The 19,923-nt window shown below is 53.2% G+C and overlaps 1 protein-coding gene across 4 annotated transcripts in view; it reads left to right on the top strand.

Annotated features, from left to right (window-relative positions):
• The window catches only part of GTF2IRD1 (GTF2I repeat domain containing 1), a 117,649-nt gene extending 98,303 nt beyond the window's left edge, over window positions 1–19,346 (top strand). For all 4 annotated transcript variants that reach the window (XM_065924807.1, XM_065924805.1, XM_065924806.1 and 1 more), the window contains 5 exons: window positions 6,828–6,905; window positions 9,118–9,310; window positions 12,893–12,930; window positions 15,600–15,736; window positions 16,827–19,346. In XM_065924807.1, coding sequence (XP_065780879.1) covers window positions 6,828–6,905; window positions 9,118–9,310; window positions 12,893–12,930; window positions 15,600–15,736; window positions 16,827–16,895 — 515 coding nt within the window. In that variant the 3' untranslated portion in view covers window positions 16,896–19,346. The remainder of the gene's footprint in view (window positions 1–6,827; window positions 6,906–9,117; window positions 9,311–12,892; window positions 12,931–15,599; window positions 15,737–16,826) is intronic.
• Window positions 19,347–19,923: the final 577 nt, after the last annotated feature.

The raw sequence follows: 19,923 nt of genomic DNA, 5'->3' as shown, positions 1-19,923 counted from the left end.
AATATTCCACTGCGTTGACTACACCACGATCAATTCATTCATTCTCCTGTCCTAGGCTATCTGAGTCTTGCTGTTACTTGCCGTTACTAAGAGTGCTCCTTCGCCCACCTGAGCGTGTTTCCTTTGGCACACGTAGGAAAGATTCTTTTGGGTACATGAGATCACGGGTGAGGGCTTCCACCCCACTGCAGCACGGCCGTCCCCTCTCTGAGCTTCAGTTTGCCCGTCTGTAAAACAGATGACGGAACTCCTGCTGCCCCTACATACAGATCCTGCAAAGAGTTAAGAGGTGAACTGAGTGTACCCTTTCATCCTGGTGAAGGCCCGGTGCCAGGAAAGCAAAGTATCCTACAAGTCACAGGGGCCCAGGGAAGGACGTGACTCGTCCCCCATCTGAGCGACCCCTGCTCCCTGCACAAGGCAGCTATTCCACCAAGGTGGGGTGCCCCTGGATATCCACCTTCTGGTCTCTTGAGAGTCAGGCCCACCTGGGTCTACTTTTTTATCTTAAATTATTATTATCATTCTGTGTGTGTGTGCTCTTTGAAACCCCGTGAACTGTAGCCCACCAGGCTCCTCTGTTCATGGAATTCTCCAGGCAAGAATACTGGAGTGGAATATTGCCATTTTCTTCTCCAGGGAATCTTCCCGACCCAGGGATCAAACCCGCATCTCTTGAGTCTCCTGTATCAGCAGGTGGGTTCTTTGCCACTACGCCACCTGGGAAGCCAGGTGACAATCAAAAATAACAATTAAAAATAATTGTGATTATTTTAGTGAATTTATTTATTTTTGACTGCCCTGGGTCTTCGCTGCTGTGCATGGGCTTTCTCTAGTTGCAGTGTGCGGGCTTCTCATTGCAGTCGTTTCTCTTGTTTCGGGATTTAAGGCACAAGGGCTTATTTGCCCCACCACATATTAGATCTTCTTGGACCAGGGATTGAACCTGGGTCACTTGCATTGACAGGCAGATTCTTCTTAAGCACTGGACCACCAGGGAAGTCTGTGGGTCTGGTTTATGGCTGGATCGCCCAGTCCAAGCCCGGCAGAGAGGAGAGGCTGCTTCGAGAGGAGAGAGGAGAAATAGTTATTATGTTCTTCCCCCAGAGATCTGGGCTCTCCCCTCTCTCGCTGCTGGCTTCCTCTGTGTCATTTTGGAACGTGGTTCTCAGCACACAGTCATCAGTCTGAGCTGAGCACCTCAGACTAGGCGCAGAAAGGCCAGGCTGCTCCGGGCTCTTGTACTTTGCCTCCGGAGAGTGATGTGGGGCCACCCCAGGCGTCACCCTGAGCTGCCTGGCTTAAAACTGTGTACCCAGCATGGCTGTGATTTAATAAGCTTGGTTGCTTGCTTTCCCCAGGCAAAATTCGTTTAATCCTTGGGCTAACAGACAGCCGATTAGAAAGGACAAGAAGAGAGCTCCTGGGACAGACCGTAGAGAGAGAAACCAGAAAACTGGAAAAAGCAAAAATGGGCAGGAGAAATGCCAGCCCGGGGCAGTGGGGGACAGGTCACTGTGGCCAGGGCAAGTTCAGCAGCACTTCCTGGATGGCACTGGGGTTCAGGTCATGAGGGTGACCTCCCCCTACCCCCAAATTGTGTGCTTAATTAGTAAAGGGGTACTTGGTGTGGCATTCTTTTTTTTTTTAATGTTTATTTTTATTCATTCATTTCTGGCTGTGCTGGGTCTTTGTTGCTGCGCAGGATTTTCTCTAGTTGTGGCGCATGACCTTCTCGTTATGGTGGCCTCTCTTGTCGTGAGCACGGGCTCTAGGGCACGCGGGCTCAGTCGTTGCAGCTTCCGGCGCCAGAATGCAGGCTCAGTAGTTGTGGCACGTGGGCTTAGTTGCCCCAAAGTACGTGGGCTCTTCCTGGATCAGGGATCGAAATCGGGTCTCCTGCATTGGCAAGCGGATTCTTTACCACTGAGCCTCCCGAGGAAGCCCGCTTGATGAGTTTTAGAAAATGTCCTCCCCTAAATGAGTCAAGCAAACCCAGAGACTTAAAAGAAATAAAATTCCATTTTCTGGAAGAGTTTCCTAGGTAAGATTTCATTTCTTGAGACTACTTGAGATAACTGAGGCAGTGGTCTGCTAATCATGTCAATGATAACTTGACATTGACAGCATAAGAGCTTACTTTTTTTTAATGTATCATTACATCCCTTCCTAACAGGCCAGGATTCCCACTGGAGAGATATCAGAACTGACTCAGAGAGGTTGAGTGCTTTTCCAAACACCACACAGCATTAGGGGGTACAGTCAAGATTGCCTTGGAATCTGCTGTCACTGGCCCTGGGGATGCCCTTTCTCCCCACTGTCTACAGGCATTCAAGCAGGTACCTGGAGGGTGCCTTCGCATGGAGCCCTTGTGATGTTTCCAAATGGAGACCATTCTGAAACGTTTGCAACCGTTGCGGTCCTTACAGCCAGCCTGGGTTTGCAGACGCTCCATCAGGTCCCCCCAGGGAAGAAGAGTAATGACAGCCAGCCTGAGACCACACCAGGCACGGGCAGGACGTCCTCAGCTCCGTGTGGTCGTTGTTGCAACTTTCCAAACAAGGAAATGCAGTGGTGGCCCAAGATCATGAACTAATAACAGAGCCAAGACTTGAGACCAAGCAGTCAAACTGCAGAGCATGTGATCTTAATTGGTCTTAAATTCCGGCAACAGGGCTGTACCTCGGAGTCCACGAAAGACCACGGGGTTTCTGGCGAGACCCCACGGGCCCCAGGGATTGTGCCTCACCCCCCAGCCAACCCCCCAACACTCACACACACACACTGTCTCTCTCATGTTCTCTGATCCTCGTTTTGCTCATTAGCAGATCAGACTCAGTGGTGATGGTTGGCAGGGCCACCCTGCCCTGCCCATAGCCGTCCTTGGGGAGGTCCTGGTGACCACCGGCCTGGCTGCCGCTTCTCCAGGGAGTGGGCGTACGATGGTGGTGGCAGGAGCCTAGCAGTGTCAGAAAGGAGGTGCCCGACACACAGCCCGCCAAGAGGCCTGGTGGACTGAGCCATGCAGGCTAGCAGGAAGCGTGGCCTTCCTCCCCAAGTCCGGGGCTCGCCAGGACTTGGGGGGTGCTAGCTGGGGACAGTGACCACAATTCACAGCACAAGAGACCAGCTCTGTCCTAGGCATCTCTGAGCCCGGACCCAAGTGTGTTTGTCCCTCCCCCTGCAAGCCTGGAGGTAGAGTGAGGGCACCTGTGGTTCAAGTTCAACCTCCCAGGTATTGGGTCCCTCCTTGGCCCTCATCCCACAAGGCCTTCCCTCATTTTTCCTCCAAGTACACAGAGTCCCTTGGAGGAAATCAAGCCAGGGACTTGGAGAGTCCTTGCAAGGAGATCCAATCAGTCCATCCTAAAGGAAATCAACCTGAATATTCATTGGAAGGACTGATGCTAAAGCTGAAGCTCCAATACTTTGGCCACCTGATGCAAAGAACTGACTCATTTGAAAAGACCCTGATGCTGGGAAAAATTGAAGGCAGGAGGAGAAGGGGATGACAGAGGATGAGATGGTTGGATGGCATCACCAACTCAATGGACATGAGTTTGCGCAAACTGGGAGATAATGAAGGACAGAGGAGCCTGGCAGTCTACAATCCGTGTGGATGCAAACGGTCAGACACAACTAAGCTTGCACACGCACACACGCACACACACAAAACATTTGTTGAGCACTCATGGAGTGCCTAGAGCCCCGACGTGTGCCGATCGGGCTGAGTCCCACAGGGCCGTGGGAGGCACAACTGTCACCCCGTCTGAGAAGCCCTCCATGATCCCCAGCTGGGTTGGGGGGTCCCCCCTCCCTGCCCCATGCTTCCACCAGCCTCTCACTGACAGTTCTCAAGCCTGGTGGGTCACCCAGTGTCCTTCACTGTCGCCTGCCTCATCTGGGACTATTTTCTGTACTCTGACGCAAGGTCAGCACTGCATCCCCATGGAGCCGTGCTTGTGAAATATTTGTCCAAGACAAATATTGTTTCAGGATGGTGAGCAGAAATGCTGAGAGGTGACACGACCCACCGTGACTGAACCACACAAGCCTAGGTTTTCGACTCCAAGTTCATTGCCCTCCCGGAGCCTGGCGTGGCCTCTCCCCCAGGGCGAGGGCAGTGTGAAGCTCAGGGCTGCCCTTTGCCGCTCTCCACCCACTGGCAGCGGAGCGGCAGGCGTCTGCAGGGGAAGGCGGGGTGGGTGAGTGAGTCCCCCGCTCCCAGACACACTCACGTGCCCAAGTGACAGTCACATCCAGCAGCCACGAGAACCTGAGCTTGCGGGCTTGTCTTTGAGGTACTGTCGACTTCCTTTTGTTAGTTTGTTATTTATGGCTGCATTGAGCCTTTGTAGCCGCTCGCAGGCTTTCTCGAGTTGCAGCGAGCGGGGACGACCTAGCTGCGGTGCCAGGCTTCTCATTGTGGCGGCCTCTCTCGGGCTTCAGTAGTGCTGGCGCACCAGCTTAGCTCCCCCGCAGCATGTGGGACCTTCCCTGACCAGGGATCGAACCCACATCCCCTCCACTGGCAGGTGGGTTCTTCACCACTGGACCACCAGGGAAGTCCGCTGTCTACTTTCTTTTAATCCAGGAGACTTTGTCATGTGCCGACTGAGTCCCGGCCCTGCCCTGGGCTTGACAGGAGACAGAGGCATGCAGCTGTGAGCTGACAGAACAAGAGATTTAGAGGAAACACCTTAAGGATCAACCCTTCTTTCTAGAGATGGGAAAGTGAAAATTCAGGAAACCCAGTGTGCCTGGTAGAGAGAAAGACCCGGGCTTCCGGGTCAAATACGGTATTCCTGGCCCTGCGCGGCTGTGTGACCTTAGGCAGGTTAATTAACCTCTCTGAACCTTTGTGTCCTGGACTGTGGTGAGCAACGGCCATGACTGTGTCTGGGAAAGCTGCCGGCAGTGTCCGGTGCACATTGGGTGGATCAGATTGATCTCTCCCTGGCCTCTGTGACGCTGCCATGTCTGTGCAAAGTCCCGGAGCCATCCCTGGTGGCAGGGGAATAGCTGGATAGAAAGTGTCTTCCACCTCCCCACAGGCTCGAGGTGGCCTTGGGGCAAAGGACTGTCCTAGTTGTCTGCTGACGTGGAGGAGGGTCAGGTTGATGCTGGCCACCTCTGGGGCCCTGAAGACCATGGGGAAAGGCTGTGATGGGGTGTGTGGGAAGGTGGGAGGGCTCCAGGGCACCGAGTTCAGGGTCTCGGTGTGGCCAGATGCAGCCATCACTCCCCGAGATGGGGATGCAGGAGGAAGATGCTATCTGGGATGCCTGACGCTAGCAGTGCCCCATGGCACCTGGGTGGCTGATTGGCCATGCTTGAAGAGAGAGAGATCCCGGAACTCTTGAGATTCGGAGATCTGGATGCTAGAATCAGGAGCGTGGGCATGAACTGGACCAGACAGGGCTCTGGGGTGGGGCGCAGGGCAGGGCAGCGACTGGGAGGGCAGCGGGTTACGGAGGAGGGGTGCCAGGCGGTGTGGGAAGCTCTCTGCCCTGCAGGGCTGGGCGGGCGAGGCCCCTCTCTGGCAATGGCTGGGGGGAAGACTGGGCCTCGTGCCCGGGGTGTGAGGTGCAGGCGGGGGCAGCAGACAGTCTGAGTGGCACAGAGCCCTGGGCCTCCCAAATGGAACTGAGTTCTGTGAGATTTTTGCAGATTAGAACAGGAGTTGTTTTTCTCCGCCGACCCATTCTGTCTGCTCTGCCCCTCACCTCCCAGGCCCTGGCTCCCTGCCGGCTTCCAGCTCCCCGCCCCCGCCCCCGAGGCCCAGCCCGCACGGTGAACTGTGCCAAGGTGCCCCAGGGCTCTTCCTGGAACGCCCGCTCCTGGGACACATGCCCACGGCCGCTCTGCCGGGACCTCCTCTACGCCGTCCACGCCCCGCTTCTCCCCGGCCCAGCACAGGGCTGTCTCTGGGGGCTGCACTGACCCCAGCTGCTCTTCCAGGCCAAGGAGGGGGCTGACGCAGGCGGGCACAGGGTCCGGGCAGAAGGTGCCCCCCCGGGGCCCCCCTGGACACTGACCAGGAAACGTGTGCAACCCCAAAACCTGCCTGGTCGCAAGCTTTGGGCTCTGAGTCTGCGAGGCAGCCAGGTGACTTCCTGCAAGCCCAGCTCAGTCAGGCTGGCACAAGCCCCCCCCACCTCTCTGCACGCCCCCCCGAACACATCCCCATCGCTTCCCCCCGGCCCCACCCTGTGCTTCAGCCGCGACCAGCACACCGTGACCTTTCACCTTTCGATGCCTGCGCAGGGGCTGATCCTATACCTGGGGTGTCTTTCTCCACCCCCACTCCATCCTGCCTTCCAAGAGGCCCCACCTTGAACATCCTGCTCTCCCAGGGGGCCTCGCCAGATGTGTACAAGCAACGTGGGCACCCTCATTCATGCCCCCCCCATCTCCTCGGGGGTGTCCCCGGTCACACTTCTGGGTGGGCGTGTGACCTAGTTGTCACCCCCACTAGGCTGCGAATCCCTGGGAGGAGGCTCCTGGCCTCCTTCTCCTCGGGGCGCTGCGTGCCTGACATAGGGCCTGTGCTGGGGAAGCTGTTCAGAGAATGCGGGATGGCTGGATGAATGTACAGACAGATGGGTGGATGGATGTACAGACAGATGGGTGGATGGACGTACGGACAGATGGGTGGATGGACGTACGGACAGACGGCTGAGGCCAGCAACAGGCTGCAGGGGAGCGGGCGGGCCCTGGAGAGCCTGTGCCAGCAGGTGGGGGTCTGGGCCGCCACGTGGGAGAAGGAGCAGGTCCCGGGGCCGAGCCCATGGGGACCCTCACACCCCCTTGCCTTCCTCTCGTAGACGAAGATGATGCCAACAGGCTCGGGGAGAAGGTGATCCTCCGGGAGCAGGTGAAGGAGCTCTTCAACGAGAAATACGGTCAGTGCATAGTGAGGGAGGGAGGGCAGGGCTGGGGGGCAGCCTTCCTTGGGGGTCCCCCCTCCTCTGCAGCCAGCCTGGCCTCCAGTTGTCCCCAGCTGGCCTGTCTGCTCCCTGGGGACATAGTTGCACTGTGACTGATGAGAGCTGACTCCTCATTCTCCCCCCAACCAAGAAAGCTGGGGGAAAGGAAACAGTCGGCGGTACACACAGCTGGGATAGTGGTCAGCATCTCTGCCCCTCTAGGGCTGGGCTGTGTGGCAGAGGCCGTGGCCCACGGTCAAGTGCCTGTTCACGCAGACGCTTGTCTGCCCAGCACACACTCAGCCCTGAGAATCTAGAGGAAGGAGTCTGATCCCGCCATCAGGGGGGCTCAATGTGGGAAGGGAACTGGCCATGGAATAGATGCAAAGTGCCAAGTCCCTGCAGAAGGCATCCGGGTGCCAGGGAAGAACCCAGGATGGTACAGTTGATAATACAGCCACCGCCAATGGAGCAGTTTCTAGATTACTGCGTGTCAGGCAGCACTAGGTGCTCTGTATATGTTTTCTCCCCCCAGCACTTTTTTATTTTGCAAAACTGAAACTCGCACTCATTGAATAACAGCTCACCGTTTCCCCCTCCTACTTTCTGTTTCTATCAATTTGACTACTCTCATACCTCATGTAAGTGAAAAGACACAGGCTTTGAGGTTCATCCATGTTTAGCTTGTGTCAGAATGTCCTTCCTCTTAAAGGTTGAATGAGATTCCCTAGTATGTGTTTTAGGTTTTGTTTGTCCATTCATCCACTGAAAGACGCCTGTTGCTCGCACCTCTTGCCTCTTGTGCGGCTCTGAATACATTTTGTTTGTGATGAATTTAGTAGTATTATCTACTTTGTATCATAGTTGAGAGTTAGAAGGCTGTTTTTTTTTTTTTTTTTAAATTTCAGAGAGTGACAAAAGTAAACAGGAAAATGTAGAAATGTAATGAGGAGGCAGGGGTAATGGGAGCATAGCCATGGCTGAATCAGTGAACAAGAAAGCTCCTTGGAAGAAGGGATGTTTGAGCAGGAACTTGCATGTCAGAGGGGACAGAGGGAAGCTTGCCAGGCATAGGGAACAGCTCAGTGACTGCAGAGCAGTGAGAAGGCAGGTGGGCCAGGAGTGGGAAGGTGCGGGGGGAGAGGTTCTCGATGAGTGCAGAGAGGGAGGCAGGCCAGGACTTGGGGTTTCGTTTTGAAAGTAACAGGAAGCGACTCTGCTCTGTGGTTTGTTGTGTCTTTTTCACTTTTTATTTTGAAATCAGTTTTCAAAGCAGAGAGAATGACTCAGTGACCCACCGTGTAACCCACAGACCTGGCTTCTGTGCTTATCGACATTTGGCCAATCTTAATTCTAAAACCAATGCATTGGGCTTCCCAGGTGGCACTAGTGGTAAAGAACCCACCTGCCAATACAGGAGACTTAGGTTCAGTCCCTGGGTTGGGAAGATCCTCTGGTGGAGGGCATGGCAACCCACTCTGGTATTCTTGCCTAGAGAATCCCATGGACAGAATTCCACAGGCATGGTTTGATAGCTTTAGTACTTTAAAACAAACCTAAGACATCCCATCACTTCGTCCATAAATACCTACGTAAGGACTTTTATTTTTTCTAACACAACAGGAGTAGATTTTACATATATATGGTTTTTTTTTAGCCTTGTGGGATCTTAGTTCCCCAACCAGGGATCAAACCCATGCCCCCTAAAGTGGAAGCAAGCAGTCCTAACTACTGGACCTCCAGGGAATTCCTTGGATTTTTTTTTTAATTGAAGTATAGTTGATTTACAAGGTTGTGTTAATTTCTACTGTACGGCAAGGTGACTCAGTTTTATAAATATATATATATATTCTTTTTCATATTCTTTTCCATTCTGGTTTATCACAGGATATTAAATAGTTTCCTGTGCTATGCAGTAGGACCTTGGTGTTTATCCATCCTGTATATATAATAGTTTGTACCTGCTGATCCCAAACTCCCAATCCTTCCCTCCTCATCCCCCACCCCTGGATATTTAGTTTTGCTAATTGGATTAAAAAAAAAAAAACCAGTGGTGTGTGCGTTGACTTACAAACTCCCTGGGGTGCTGTGGCTACCTAGTGGGGCTGTGCTGGGTCCCAGCCCTTCCCCAGAGAGCTCGCCTTGGACCAGGGAATCCTCCCTCACCCTGACCCCCTGTGCGCTCTAGGCGAGGCCCTGGGCCTGAACCGGCCCGTGCTGGTCCCTTACAAACTGATCCGGGACAGCCCAGACGCCGTTGAGGTCACGGGCCTGCCCGACGACATCCCTTTCCGGAACCCCAACACATACGACATCCACCGGCTGGAGAAGATCCTGAAGGCCCGCGAGCATGTCCGAATGGTCATCATCAACCAGCTCCAGTGAGTGCCCCCGGCACCTGCCGCAGGGGGTGTGGGGGTGGGTGCTGTCTGGAGCTGGGAGGGGAACCCCCAGAGCCGGCCCAGCCAACAGTCGGAAACAGAGAAACGTCGAGGAAAGGAGAGAGAGGAAACTCGCTTGCACAGAATCCAGTAGACAGCCTAACTGTCTTTCATCTTTTTTTTTAATGTGGACCATTTTTAAGGTCTTTATTGAATTTGTTACAGTATTGCTTCTGTTTTATGTTTTGGTTTTTTGGCCTCGAGGTGTTTGGGATGTTAACTCCCTTGACAAGGGCTTGAACCCGCACCTGTTGCACTGGAAGGCCACGTCCTAACCACTGGACTGCCAGGGAAGTCCCAGCAGTCTCCTCTTAAAGATGAGGAAGCAGATATGCAGAGTGAGAAAGGGACAGTGTAAGTCACAGTGGGTCAGCCGGGCTCCAGACCCAGACGTCTTAGTCTGTGCAGGCTGCTGTAACAGAATGCCATGGACCAGGTGGCTTAAACAACAGAACTTTATTTCTCACTGTTATGGAGGCTGAGAAGTGCAAGATGAGGGTGTCAGCAGATTTGATGTCTGGTGAGGCTCTTCCTGGTTCACAAGTGAGCGTCTTCTCACTGTGTCCTCACAGGGTGGAAGGGATGAGGGAGCAATCTGGGGCCTTTTATATAAGGACGCTAATCCTGTTCATGAGGGCTCTGCCCTCCGTACCTAATCACTTCTCAAAGGTTCCACCAATAAATATCATCACACTGGGGATTCTGTTTTTTTCAACATTTGAATTCTTTGGGGACAGGAGCACTTAGGCTATAGTGCCAGATGTCCTGATTTTAACCCCTTTCAACTGAAACACATGGCCTCAGCATTCATAGGTATTTATTTTTTCAATTTTAACTAAATTTGATTTTTTTTTTTTACTATGCCACTCATTTTTACCTGTTTTACTGTATTTAGAAAATAACAATAATTCAGTACCCCCAAGCCTAGAGATAGCCACTGTCTGTATTTTACTGTATATCCCTATATATTTTTTTAAACACAATAGTTTATTTGATTATTTTGGGGGGTTAAAAACAATACACACAGCAAACCTGGAAAATACAAAAAGGTAGAAGGAAGGAAGATAACCCATAACCCTCCTATTTAGAGTTAACACTGGTGGTGCATTTCTTTGACTTTCTCTTCTACCCATATTTTCTTTTCAATTTTACACTCCATGTTTTTGAGGGTTTTTTGTTTTAAATATTTTATTTATTTATTCACTCATTCATTTATTTTGGCTATGCTGGGTCTTCATTGCAGCTCCAGGGCTCAGTAGCTGAAGTGCTTGTGCTTAGTTTCGGCATATGGGATCTAGTTCCCCGACCAGAGATCAAACCCACACTGCCTGCAGTGGAAGCTCAGAGTCTCAACCTTCCTGGCGGTTCAGTGATTAGGATTCAGCGTTTTCACTGTGGTGGCCTGGGTTTGATCCCTGGTCAGGGAACTAAGATTCCACAAGCCACGGGTATTGTGGCTTTTTTATTTTAAAAATACAGTTATTGTTTTTTGTTTTTTGTTTTTTTGGTGCAGCCAAAAAACTTTTTTTAATAAAATAATATAAAGTAAAATAAAATAATTGCATGTGTCAAAAAAATAGTATTATTCAATTGATCTAAGTTGTCCAACTACAGAAATAGCAAGATGCCAGAGGATTGTTTGGACTTGTGATACTTTAAAGATGCAGTAAAAAATAAATAAATAAATAAAGATGCAGTAAAAGATCTATTGATTTGGGGGGAGAAATCATATTATTCAGTGAAAGTGAAAGTTGCTCAGTCACGTCCGACTCTTTGTGACCCCATGGACTATATAGTCCATGGAATTCTCCAGGCCAGAATACTGGCGTGGGTAGCCTTCCCCTTCTCCAGGGGATCTTCCCAACCCAGGGATGGAACCCAGGTCTCCCGCATTGCTGGTGGATTCTTTACCAACTGAGCCACAAGTGAAGCCCCACATTATTCAGCAGGGCCTCAGATGAAAAGTAGAGGTTTCCCTCCCTTCCCATGTATGTTCACCCCCTGAAGTAACTTCTAGAAAATAGGAGAAAATGCCCACCCACCCCCAACAGATGTACCTCCCAGAGAGAAGACGTTCTGGGGTTTTCCTTTCATGTTTCCACTTTTCTTTTTTCTTTTAATGCCTATTATATACATATATTTATATAAATATATATTATATAAGTATATATTAATATATATATTAATCATATTAATATATTATTATATATGTATAATAATATATAATATTAATGTATATAATAAATAGATATTATATATAAATATGTATATATAAGTTCAGTTCAGTTCAGTCGCTCAGTCGTGTCCGACTCTTTGCGACCCCATGAATTGCAGCACACCAGGCCTCCCTGTCCATCACCAACTCCTGGAGTTTACTCAGACTCATACCCATCGAGTCAGTGATGCCATCCAGCAATCTCACCCTCTGTCGTCCCCTTCTCCTCCTGCCCCCAATCCCTCCCAGCATCAGGGTCTTTTCCAATGAGTCAACTCTTCGCGTGAGGTGGCCAAAGTATTGGAGTTTCAACTTCAGCATCAGTGCTGCCAATGAACACCCAGGACTGATCTCCTTTAGGATGGACTGGTTGGATCTCCTTGCAGTCCAAGGGACTCTTAAGAGTCTTCTCCAATACCGCAGTTCAAAAGCATCAATTTTTTGGCGCTCAGCTTTCCTCACAGTTCAACTCTCACATCCATACATGACCACTGGAAAAACCATAACCTTGACCATATTACATCTAATTTGGGGGGGTTCTTATAATAATGCTGCAAGTAAAATAATCATAAAATAAAAAGTAAAAGACATGTTAGGGCTTCCCTGGTGGCTCAGTGGTAAAAAAAAAAAAAACCGCCTGCCAGTGCAGGAAACAAGAGTTCGATCCCTGATCCAGGAAGATCCCACATGCCGTGTGGCAACTAAACCCGTGCGCCACAGCTGCTAAGCTTGTACTCTAGAGCTTGGGAGCCACATGTACTGAAGCCCGCGTGCCCTGGAGCCTATGCTTTGAAACAAGAGAAGCCACCACAATGAGAAGCCCTAGAACTGCAACCTGAGAGCAGCCCCCACTCACCGCAACCAGAGAAAGCCCGGTAGCAACCAAGACCCAGCACAGCCAAAACTAAATAAATAAAAATAAACATTAAAAGAAAAAAAAAAAAAAGAATCCAGGTTCCTTTTTTTAAAAAAAAGATATATTTAAAAAATAGTACTGTCTCACATATCCACTGACATAAATGTAGGCACACACTTCGGATCACGTGGTCAAACGATACCCTCGCTTTCAGAGGAAACCAGCCCGAGGGGCGACCTCCGTGGCTTGGCCCTGACGGTGCCAGGTTCGCCATCATCCGCCTGCTCTGGGCGGGGACGCTGACCGCTTTCATCCGGGGCTTTCCTGGCTAACGTCCCGGCATTGCTGGCAGCCTCTTCATCTCACAGTGTCGCCCACATTCAGGGAGCAGGTGAGGAGAAGGAGGGGCAACCTGGTGTTCTGACTGCCACCTCATTTCTCTCTTTTTCAGACCTTTTGCAGAAATCTGCAGTGACGCCAAGGTGCCAGGTAAGTCAGAGGCTGAAGAGGCCACCCCTCTGCTTCTCGGGGACCAGAGTCTAGGGACACATCTGGGCCAGGGGGCACGCGATAGAGGAAGGTGTAGTTCTCCTGCCTGGAACCTCCCCAGGGAGCCTGAGACCTCCCTCCGCAAGGCCAGTATTCCCAGAAGGTCCCAGGAAGCCTGCAGCTGCCCTTCGGAGAGGCCCTGCCATGGAGAGCCGAGCCTGGCAGATCAGCTAGAGAGAAGGAGGGACAGGCAGGAGCCAGCAGGAGGGGGCGTCAGGTAGGATGGGGGAAGCCACCTGGGGAGGGGAGAGGGGGTGACCTATGCCCTGCGGGAGTGAGGCAGGTGGGCGCTGCCCAGGACTGACTGGGCCCCTGGACCCTGCCTGCATTTTCAGGGCGACACCTGCACTTAGACCCTGGTCTTCTAGAACCTTTCAGGGTCCTGGAACCTGGGAAACTCTGGGATTCTGATCAAGCAGGTGTGTCAGAGGACTCAAGAGGCTGGAGCCCCGGGGATTGGGAGGTGCACCTCTGATTAAGAAACACGGATTTACAGGAATTCCCCAGCAGTCCAGCGGTCAGGACTTGGCACTCTCACTACTGTGGGTCTGGGTTCAATCCCTGGTTGGGGAACTAAGATCTCACAGGCCACATGGCATGGCCAAAAAAAACACAAAACACTGATCTAGTCCCACCTCTCATGGTACAGCTGGGAAACTGAGGCCCAGGGAGGGGAAAGGACTTACCAAGGCCACACAGTGGGCTGGTGACCTCCTTGAGCCTGGTGTGCTGACCATCCATCTGAACCACAGGCCACCGTGGACTGTAGGCCCCAGCGTGGCTGTTCAGTGGGGACAGTGACAGGATTCAGCGAGGCTACCCCACCCCAGCCTGAGACTTAAGGCCCTAACTCCAAATGGTCAGAGTTCCCCCGGAATGCCACAGCCTTCTAGCATGTGCCGATGCCAAGAGCATGGCATGGGATAGGGAGGTGACTAGGTTTGGGAGCTGCTCCCAAGTCAGAGGCGAACACAGCAGAAGGCCCCATGGAGGCCTCCGGGAGGAGAGTTTGGAACACATTATCAGAGACTTACAGGCTTCCCTGGTGGCTCAGACTGTAAAAAATCTGCCCGCCAATGCAGGAGACCTGGGTTCGATCTCTGGGCCTGGAAGATCCCCTGGAGAAGGTTATGGCTACCCACTTCAGTATTCTTGCCTGGAGAATCCCCATGGACAGAGGAGCCTGGTGGGCTACAGTCCATGGGGTCGCAAAGAATCAGATACAACTAAGCAACTGACACTTTCACTTTTTCAAAGACATATCCACTACCCCCAACCATGGCCATCTTTAAGGTCTTAAAGTGACCCCCACGGTGGCCACAGCCCGCGGCGAGCACCTCTGAGTTGTCTGCATGTGGAACCTCCTTCAAAAATCCCTCCTCCCTGGCTCACAGGCTGGGCTCCTTCTGCCTCCATAGTCTTCTATGTCCCGGGATCTCCACTCATACCACATCCAGACCCCAGCCTCTGGCTTTGCTTCACCAGCTAGACAGTCGCCCACCCAGGCCCAGCATGCCCTCATCTGTGTCATTAAGACCTTTCCGTGGGCTGTGTCAATAAGCTGTGTATCCACTCAGTTAGCCCAATCTCCACTTACGCAGCACACAGCTGCAGATTTTTGGGGGGAGCCACACCGTGCAGGGAGATCTTAGTTCCCTGACCAGGGGTGGAACTTGCACCTCCTGCAGTGGAAGTGTAGAGTCCTAACACTGGACCACCAGGGAAGTTTCCAGTACATAGCTGCAAATCTTTTTGCTAAGTCTTTCATAATCACATGAATTGGATTCAGTATCAGCACAACCCCTGCTGGTCCTGCTCTGTGCTGGGCTTGATACTGGGCTCCTTCATACTTTTAGTCTCCTCTGAGTCTCATATCATACACTTTTCCCCTTTTGGCTCAGAGAGGTTCATCATTTTCCCAGGGTCACACAGCTAGTAAGTGGCAGCCGTGGAGTTTGAACTTCAGGCTTCTGGCTCTAAACCAGGCTTTCTTTCCATTGGGAAAGAAAGGTCACCAGTGCCTGTAACCTGTCATTTGTCACAGCACTGTCAGATCTGGGTCATCACACATCGGCGGTAACAGTAGCAACCATACTGATAGCAGTTCTCAGTTGTTGAGTATTTACTGGAGACCAGTTACATTATCTCATGAGACACTCCCAGCAAACCTGCAGAATCTCACTCACATTTTACCTGTGACAAAATGAAGATGCAGGGCGATTAAGTGGCTCTCCTTGAGACCCAAGGCTGTATGGCTCTGAGTCTGAGAGTTCGGGGGAGCCTGGGACCTTGGACTCTACCTGGTCCAGGGAGGGTGTAAGGAAACCCTGGGCCTGAGCTGGGCCTGCTGGGGAAGCCTCCCTGGAGGAGGAGGCTATAGTGTCAGCAAAGCAATAAGTGAGCGGGAGGAGGAGGGTGGGCAAGTCGGGCATGGGGGCTGCTCAGGAAAGGCAGCTGTGGAGATGGGCCTCAGCCACTGGGGGATCAGGAGCCTTGAGTGCTGAGAAGGGGACTTCAAACCTGCGAACAAGACCTTCTCCAAGGAAGGGTCAGGAAGCCAAGACACAGTGACCCTGGCACCCGGCATCAGGAACCCTTTCTCCCACCAGCCAAAGACAGCAGCATTCCCAAGCGCAAGAGAAAGCGGGTCTCCGAAGGGAACTCCGTCTCCTCCTCCTCCTCATCTTCCTCGTCCTCATCCTCGAACCCGGAGTCGGTAGCATCCACCAACCAGATCTCACTCGTGGTAAAGTTGCGCAGAACAGGACCTGACCGCTCTTCCCTCGGGCTTTCAGCCGGCACTCGGGCAGGGTCGTCTACGCTGGGGTGTGGGTTCGGGGTGCGGGGAGACGCCGGGCCCTGAGCAGGGTCTGCAGACACACCTGCCTGCTCCACCTGTGAGCTAGTCTACCCCTCCTCTCATCAGGCGCTCACAGGCACCCCGGGGAAGGAGTTCACAGACCCACTATGCAGATGGGCAAGCTGAGGCCTCAGAGTGGGAAGGGACCTGACACCTCCTCCCACTCGATAGGACCTTGAGCAGACTCCCGGTTGTTCCCAGGGCAATCAGATGCTCGACTAATCTCTGTGCTCACATCACATGCTCTGAGCCACAGGGCTGCGAGGTGTGGGTGTTACCCACAGTACGTAGACGAGGAAAACTGGGGTCAGGGACCCATTAACTCTGCGGCCTCACGCTGGTCAGTGGTGGACGGACACCCCACCTCCAGAGCACCAGCTGCTCTGCCACGTGACTGGTTTCTTCAGCCACGTGGCTCCTGAGGGGAAAGCTTCAGTAAAGGCACAATTCAAGCGTTCTTTCTGATTTCAAAATATTAGCTTTGAAATCCTGGGTCCAAATGGGGAGAATATTGGAAGCCAGTTGAAAACGACTTTAGAGTTTGTTTATGCTTGGACCTCTTCCCGAAAAGCACAGAAGTTCAGGCTTTGCCTCTGTTCCTGCCAGGGCGCTCACAGAGGGTCCCTCAACCCTCCCACCACCCAGAGAGACAGGAAGGCTTGCTCTAGAGCCTGAGGCCTGGAGGGGGCTGAGTTTATGGGGCTCAGGCCACCTGTTCTGAGCAATCCCCAATTTCTTCCCCACATGTCTGCCCACACGGTTGGTCCCTGGGGCACAGGTGGAACAGGTCAGAAAGCTCCAGCCCTGGCCCCACGGTCACTGGTGAACCGTGACACCTTAGGTCACACCCCCCTCTCTTGGCCTCCCACAGCCTCAGAATAAATAGCATCCGAGGAAGTCCTTCACAAAGCGTCCCAGGGGGCTCTCGGAGTCACCTGGAGTCCTAACCCAGGCTGTCTGTCCCCCCTCTCTCTAGCAATGGCCAATGTACATGGTGGACTATGCCGGCCTGAACGTGCAACTCCCGGGACCTCTGAATTACTAGACCTCAGTGCTGAATCAGGACCTCACTCAGAAAGACTAAAGGAAATGTAATTTATGTACAAAGTGTATATTCGGATATGTATCGATGCCTTTTAGTTTTTCCAATGATTTTTACACTATATTCCTGCCACCAAGGCCTTTTTAAATAAGTAAAAAAAAAAAAAAAGAAAAAAAAGCATTGCCTCTGTTCCTAACTGTTGCTTGTTCTCTTTTGGAATTTGTGGCTGCAGCTGCCGTCCCTGGAATGAGGTCAGGAAGTTTGGCTCAGCTGGCCTGCCCAGGCCTTCCGTCTTTGCCAAGAACAGAGGCCACGGCCCTGACCACAGGGCCCTGGGTACAGGCTTCATTCATTTTGCTGCTGCTGGGGTCACATGACCTCAGAATGCAGTACCAGAAGAAGGCGAAGTGCAGGGCCGAGCCTCTGTGGTGGGGGGCCGTCTTGTCCTGGCCCCAATAACAGGTACAGTCAAGAAGGTAGATATGATAAGCAGGCATGGAATCTCCATAGCTGGAGGGGAGATATCTTGGAGACGGGGTCTTTGAAACGAGCCTGAAGAGGTGACACGGGTTTCGTTTTCTTTTTTTTTTTTTTGGCTACGCTGTGCGGCATGTGGGATCTTAGTTCCCAGCCCAGGGATTGAACCTGCAGCCCTTGCTTTGAAAGCATGCAGTCTCAACCACAGGCTGCCAGGGAAGTCCCTGAGGTGGCTTTTTGCTACTGTGTGTACATGCTCTGTCTCTCAGTTGTATCCAACTCTTTATGATCCCATGGGCTGTAGCTCACCAGGCTCCTCTGTCCATGGAATTTTCCAGGCAAGAATACTGGAGTGGGTTGCCATTTCCTATTCCAAGGGAACCCTCCAACTTAAGAATCGAACCCACGTCTTCTGCATTTGCAGGCAGATTCTTTACAGCTGAACCACCTGGGGAGCCCCAGGTTTTTGCTCAAGCTCAGGGTATTTAGGCAGAGTGGTGGGTCACAGCTACCGGTCAGAAAGACCAGTTTGGTGACAGGTGGAAAGGTGAAGGAAGTGATGAGGCTGGACTTCAGAAAGACAAGTCAAAAGGGTCTGGCAGTCATTCAGGCTTGCCATACTGGCCACTCCTTCAGTCCTAATGGGGAAGCCGGGGAAGGACAGGACGTGGAAGCACACATCAAGGTGCCTTTACCTAGCACAGACTCAGGAAACGGTCCTTGAACACGCCGTTGTTCAGTTGCTCAGTCGTGTCCAACTCTGCGACCCCACAGACTGCAGCACACCAGGCTTCTCAGTCCTTCACTGTCTCCCAGAGCTTGCTCAAACTCACGTCTATTGAGTCAGTGATGCCGTCCAACCACCTCGACCTCGGTCGTCCCCTTCTCCTCCTGCCTTCAATTTTTCCAGCATCAGGGTCTTAGGAGTTGGCAGGATAAAGCTGGGAGGCCTGGGGCTGGACACCATCCTGGGAGAGAGCCACATGCGCATAGGCAGGGAGGCTGGACTGAAAACCTGGGCGTTCCAGGAACGAGAAGGAGTTGCTGCCATAGGGGAAAGGAGAGTGGCTGGAAGTGAGATGGAAAGGTAGGCGAGCGTAGTCCACAGGCTGTGCCCTGCGTGTGGTGCTATGATGAGGGGTGAACCCCGGCAGAGATGCAGCGTGGGTTCTGCTGGCCCAGCCTGGTGCTCTGCAGCGCATTGTATCCTTTACCCCCTCGTCCTGGTGGAAGACCTTGTGGGCCGGGCAGAGGTGAGGAGGGACGTGGGTGAGAGCCACTGGACGGAGTATCAGGGGAGAACCAAGACCAGGTTAGGATTTTGGAAGAGCCTGCCTTCCCCCGCAGAGACAGAAGCCGGAGTCCACGTGGGAGGCTCTTGCCGTTGTTCCAGCCAGAGCTGGTGGGGGTTTGGGCCAGGTGAAGAATAACAAGGAGGTCAGCCAACAGGGCTTGGAGGTCAGTTAGACGCTAGTGCTGGGGCGTGGAGGGGTCAGGGTGGACTGCAGCGTCCAGCCAGGGTCCAGCAGGAAGCCTACGATGTGGAGGAACTGGGTCCTGAGTCAGCTAAGTACACAATCCAAACAGGCCAGGAGCTCCTGCCAGCCCTCTGGGTCAGCCCACGGCCCAGAGCCGAGAGGGAAGGTCCTGTCCCAGCCTTCCAGACTCTCTTCCTCCTGGAAAGACACAAGAAGCCAGAACCACAAGCTTGGCATGCCCCCAGCCAGACTTTTCCTCTCTCTGCCACATCCCAGTGGCCCCAGGACCCGCTGGGGCCCTCCACTCTATCTTCAGTTCCCTGGCCTTGAGCCCAGCCTGCCTTTAATCTCCAGGATCAGGGGAGGGGCGACCCCCTACCCTTGACCACCCACCGCCCTCTAGGCATCAACTGCCTAGGAGATCAAGGACCGCATGGTGACTGCCACCTTGCCCTCAGACCCTCTCTCCTGGCACTCAGCCTTCCTCCATCTAATCCTGTCTGTCCCTGCATTAAAAAGCCCCCACGGCGTTCCCTCCCCTGCAGCACTCTGCCAACTTCCCGGCCCTCCCTGTCTGTCCCCCTCCTCTGCCTCCCACCCCACCGATCTGTGCCCTTTTCTCCACGGCAGCCACCGGGCAGTGAGCGCGCCTCCAGCCTGGCCACTGGCCTGCGTCCCTGCAGCCCGGCCGGCCCGAGGCTCGGGCCCACCTGGCGCCCCAGCCGCCGGGCTGGCGCCTCCCGGTGTCTAGACCGGCCGGGCCGCCCCGCCCCCGCGCTCAGATCTGCGGCCAGAGCCGGAAGTGGCTCCTGCTCTGGGCGGGCGGGGCTCCGCGTGCAGCAGACGGTGCCGCCGGCGGCTGCGCGGAGAGGCGGGGAGCCCCGGGGAAGGGCGCTGGAACCCTGAAAGGCCGGCCTCTCCGCCTCTGTCATCCTTCGGATGCATGCAAATAGGCGGGTTGGTGCCGCGTCTTCGTGCCTTGGTGCGAGGCTTCATTGCAGAAATAAAGGGGATCTCCCTTCCCAAGTCAAAGCTTTTGAACCAAGAGGTGACCTGCGTGCGTCTCCCTTCCCGTC

Source organism: Muntiacus reevesi, chromosome 2, assembly GCF_963930625.1.
Source record: "Muntiacus reevesi chromosome 2, mMunRee1.1, whole genome shotgun sequence".
In the NCBI taxonomy this organism is placed as follows: domain Eukaryota; kingdom Metazoa; phylum Chordata; class Mammalia; order Artiodactyla; family Cervidae; genus Muntiacus; species Muntiacus reevesi.
The sequence above is the reverse complement of the archived record's forward strand: the minus strand, read 5'-3'. Positions and strand labels throughout refer to the sequence as shown.